Source organism: Coenobita brevimanus, chromosome 57 (assembly GCF_032717465.1).
Source record: "Coenobita brevimanus isolate Jiangsu-jjx chromosome 57, ASM3271746v2, whole genome shotgun sequence".
Classification (NCBI taxonomy): domain Eukaryota; kingdom Metazoa; phylum Arthropoda; class Malacostraca; order Decapoda; family Coenobitidae; genus Coenobita; species Coenobita brevimanus.
This window is the reverse complement of record NC_137010.1, coordinates 13,800,324-13,805,488: the sequence shown is the minus strand read 5'-3', so window position 1 is coordinate 13,805,488 and position 5,165 is coordinate 13,800,324. Positions and strand designations below refer to the sequence as shown.

Here is a 5,165-nt window from a genome sequence, read left to right as displayed (position 1 = left end):
AACCATTGCAGTTCTGAAAGTTTGTTATCAGAATAAAATCGTCGCAAGAGAGAGAAAAAAAAGTCATCGAACCAAGAGTCAAGAAAATATTTACAAACTAATCCTGTAAGTTCGTAGTTTCCACAGGTACTGTATAGGCAAGGGTCAATCCATTCAGCCCGAAAACTTAATTACTGTGCTTTTCTTGCTGCGTCCACACGACTTTATTTCTAGTTGAATAAAATCGACTAAGTGAAGCTTGCGTCCTCGAGGTGAAGGATAACTTAAAATCAAGGAATATTAGGTTAAGTGAAGCATAGTTAGGCCATGGGTTGAAAGCAGGTTAGGTTTGGCCAAGTTAGAAGGGGAGGCATTGGGATAAAATTGATCCGGGAAAGTGTTAGAATCATGTTAAGCTGTGTTGGGATAGGTAAGAAGGGATGAGGTTAGGATAAGATTGATCCAGGTCAGTGTTAGGATAGTGATACGCTGGGATGAGCTAGGTTAGGTTGGGTTAGGTTACTTTAGATTAGGTTAGGGTAAATTAGACCGAATGACATTAGGATATGAGCGCGATCTAGAATAGTGTTAGGATCATGGTAGACTGTATTGTATTAAGTCAGGTTGGACGGGGTAATGTTAGGATAAGTGTGATCTACAAGTGTTAAGATAAATCAGGTTAGGGCAAGCAAAGACAGATTGTGATCAACCTGGGTTAGGTTTGGTGACTTAGGGTGAATATACGTGAACAGCCGTGTTAGGATAAGCTGGACCCAGAAAAGTTAAGATACTGGGTTATGCTCAATCTCCCAGTGGCACGAGGAGGCAGGAATCCTTTGTTTTCCTTTGTTCTCCTCTGTTCTCCTTTTGTTCTTCTTTGTAGAAGACAGTGCTGCCAAAAGAGGTCGTGGTGCTTGTGGAGAGCCATGTTGGTGTCATGAGGTAACAATGACGTCTTCAGGTACAAGCAAAGTTGTGAGATCATTATTGCTGGAAGATGTCATGATACTTATTGATGGCCATAGTGACGGTGTTGGCCAACTGGTCCACGTCAATACTGGCCAAGGCGCCACCCAGCAGCTTTCTCGCTTCACTGCAAATGCAGATAGTATTAGTAATAGTAATCACTAGCAGGAATGGTAGTAGTATTTGAAACCTATCTCGCCGTGCAAGATTCCAGCGATATAAGGTTCTATTTCTTCATCATTATTAGAGCTTCCATAACAGTGTGGTTATGGAGGAAATAGGCATAAAATGTGGCCACCATTGGCGTTTGTATCATAATCTTTTTAAAAGTGGAAACTCTTCTGAAGTCTCGGTTTCTCGTTTTAGCGCAGCTTTGCCTTCTTCTTCGGTGTAAGATCTTAGTCCTGCCACACATATGTTATGCTTTAAGACTCCCTATAGGAAAATAATATCTTACTGGTCCTGAATGGCATGTGTGTTTACGCAAAGCAGGTGGGTGAATGTAAAACTTCTGACCGCTGGTGCTTGGCAGCTCTCAAATAATTATGACGTCAGTTAGGTTAGACCACACACAGGGTAAGGTTACATTTGAACAATAAAAAATATTCTGTATATATCACATACAAGTAATCTATGTCCAGTTAATTTAACTGAAGCTAATTTATGCTAAATTAGATCTCCTTAAGCTAGTCTACGTTAAATTAGGCCAGGAAAAGGCAGCTTAATTTCAGGTAGATTACATAAGTCAGTCGTGGTTAAAATATGTACAATTGTACATTTGCTCAAATCACGTGACATCGATTATGTAATGGCAGTCTAGTTAATGCTAGGCCAAATAAAGATAGTCTAGGTTCAATTAGATCAGATTTAAAAAAAAAAAAAAAGCTAAATCAGACAGTGTATTAGGTTTACTTTCATGAAATTAGGTCTGTTAAACGTAATTTTGGCTATTTATTGAAGCGACCGGCTTGGACACGCCTGACATGGGTTGGCAGCTCTTTTGTATGTGTCAAGTTGTGTCTTACGGGTTCTGAAGGGCAAAGGTCCGTAGAGCCGAGGATTACCTCGCCCAGTACTTCACACATGGGTATAGTGTGGAAAGCTTTGGGGGCGTACTGTAGTTTATGTGGAAATTTGTATTTTTGGAATGGCTTTTTTCTTTTCTTCAATAAGAGTCTGTGTTGTCATCGTGGGAATCTCGACAGGGTGCGAACAAGTGAGAAGATGTGCAAAAACATACAAGTGTACCCGAATTAAGATCAAGAGGATAATTTGTATTATACAACTGTACTTACGTGACGTCAGTGATAATCGGTACGTTGATGAGTCCAAGGAAAGCGAGGATACTGATGATGATGATGACTGAGAGAGCCAAGGGTATGACGTCAGCCAGCAGCTTGATGCCCTTGTCCAACCATCCACTCACCAGACTTCCATCGTTGCCATAGTTATTCCATGCTGCAACACAAGACAATGTATTAATATTCACATGAAGCTAAACTACTTGCTAAAGCTGGGATTGGTCTATTTAGAACAGATTCAAAGTGCTCTTTCCACCTTCCTTTTATATCCAAATCTTTAGTCATCAAATTACCATTTCTATCTCGTACAGGTATTTCCTTCCTTCTCTTTTCAGTCCCAGTTAACTCCTTTATGGCCTGATACGCTGCTCTTGTGCTCTGACCGTCATTTTTACTTAATTTAATTTCTGTCTCTGTCGCCTTTTCATCATATAGTCTCCTCTTATTACGTCTAACTTTAGAGTCTTTTTACTTCAGAATGTAAACTCCAGTACTTTGCTCTAAGTACTTCAACTACCTGGCCATCAACATGTTGTTCTTCACTTCTTAACTTAGCCTCTTTCCTTTTCTGAATTGCATTCCATGTTTCATCTGACATCCACTTTTTCCTTCTCGCTTTTCCCTTTTTCTTAATAGCAACCTTAGCACTCTCGTGCAAAACCTCTTTTACCTCTCTCCACATTTGATCAATATCATTGTCTTCAGATTCCATCAAAGTCTGCAGGACTAGAAACCTGTTCCTACATTCCCACCGAAACTTTTCCTTGGTGCTCTCATCACTTCTCAGCTCATCCAAATCATAATTATTAGCTCCTGTACAATTACCATTAACGTTTCTCTTAAGTTTTATTTTAATCTTTGACACAAGTAGTTGATATATATATATATATATATACATATATACATATATATATATATACATATATACATATATATATATATATATATATATATATATATATATATATATATATATATATATATATATATATATATATACATGGAGCCTTTGTGGTACAGTGGTAAAGTGTGCGTTATCGTACACTGAAGAATGAGGGTTTGAGCCCCGCCAGGGTAATAAACTTGGGGAGCGTTCTAGCCACGTACTGCATTGGCGGACATAAGGGGTGCTGTGGTTGAACCAGTGTCGCATACTATAAAGTATGCTTGCACCCAGTCGGCTTGCGCGGGCCGATTACACTTGGTTCACAGACTACACACACATCCAAAGCCACTCCAGCACTACAATTACACTTACAAGCACTTCTCACCCCACATACAATCTCTACCAGACAGCCTAAGCCACTTGGTAGAGATACATTGGCTGTACCATCCCGACTTCGGTCGGGATAGGCCGGTCCTGCAGTGGACACTCAAACGGCTGATGAGAATATATATATATATATATATATATATATATATATATATATATATATATATATATATATATATATATATATATATATACAGTATGTATGTATGTATGACTCTCACGTAAGTACAGTGTAATTTTATTTAATTGAAGTAGCAGGAAAGGTCATGTGCAAGTCATGTCTTTCGTTGAACAGACAATATAATGGAAAAATAAGGTAACAGTGACTCCCCAGAAACAGAAAATGGAAGGTATACTGGCAGAGAAATTAATCAGTACTTTTTCTAGACCGAAATGAAACGGTCTAACAGTAATCGTGGCCAGAGATGAGTAAAGTGAAAAGGGTCTTCATACCCTGACTTTATACGTATGGACTGGTGTTCACTTCCTGAGATGTATAACTAAGAGAATACATCTTAACTTATGATAGTGAAATACCGCTAGGTTGATGAGGGGATGTGTGTGAGTGTGAAGTCTGGATGAATACATTACCTTGGTCGCCATAAGGGGGCTGGTACTGGTAGTTAAAAGTGTGTGGTGACGGTGGTGGTAGTGGTTGTGGTGGCAGTGGTTGTTGCGGTGGCAGTGGTTGTGGTGGAGCATCGTAGTGATTGGAGTCCAAGTGATGGAGAGTTGGAGGTGGAGGACCCTCGTAGGATGAGACAGGGAGTCCCACGCCCCCATCCTTAGCCACTAGGGCCAGGGCCAGGCAGGGCAAGGCGGCCAGGACAGGCAGTATGTAGGTCTTCATGGCTGGGCACACTGACCGCTCCTGTCCTCACTGACCCTAATATATCACCTCGCATCACCTATTTTGGGCCACTCCTTTCACCTCTGACCTCACCCGGGGGGGCCACGCCAGAGGACATGTCCCATATTATGGCAGATTCATGGGACAACGCCACCATTTTGGTGTGGCTTACAGCCTTTGATAACAGGGTTGTTGATGTGTGTATGTTTATGTAAATATTGTAATGGCATAACGTCAGGATAGGTTACTTTGGTTCCATCGCTGACTTTGCGTACCTGACATGGGTTTGTTTTTACTCCTGCCCCACGAAATTTGGCTGAGTTGGAACCAAAATGTCGGAGTTGGCCGGTGTGACACAAACAGATCTAAACAGCTGCTGCCTGAGCCCGATTCTGAGAGCCGCCGGCGGTGTCCGCAAGGTGGCGGCAAAAACAAACGTTATTTTGTTGATTCCCTCCACTGATAAAAATTTTGTAGCCAAATTAGTTATGAAACTGAATGTAATACTTGATATAATGCAATAATAAACAATGGAGATGTAAACTGTATTAGCATTAGGTGTAACATTAAAGAGTATTATTATGTACATTTTTATATATATACAGTACAGTACCAGTAATAATCAGGTAATAACTGTTTCATCAGGTATACACTGTATAATCAAAATACATCTATCCCGTCATGTAGCAGGTCATCATCATCATCCAGTACCGGCTTATCATCATCATCATCATCATCATCATCATCCAGTACCGGCTTATCATCATCATCCAGTACCGGCTTATCATCATCATCA

General features: G+C 40.4%; 1 protein-coding gene across 1 annotated transcript; it reads right to left on the bottom strand.

The window, feature by feature from the left end:
• Positions 1–963: 963 nt before the first annotated feature.
• Positions 964–4,526, bottom strand: LOC145401894 (uncharacterized). The gene is made up of 3 exons (XM_080274002.1): positions 4,463–4,526; positions 2,241–2,403; positions 964–1,072 (listed from the first exon to the last, which is right to left on the bottom strand). The coding sequence occupies exons 1-3, from the start codon at positions 4,524–4,526 to the stop codon at positions 964–966; spliced, it is 336 nt and encodes a 111-aa protein (XP_080130128.1).
• Positions 4,527–5,165: the final 639 nt, after the last annotated feature.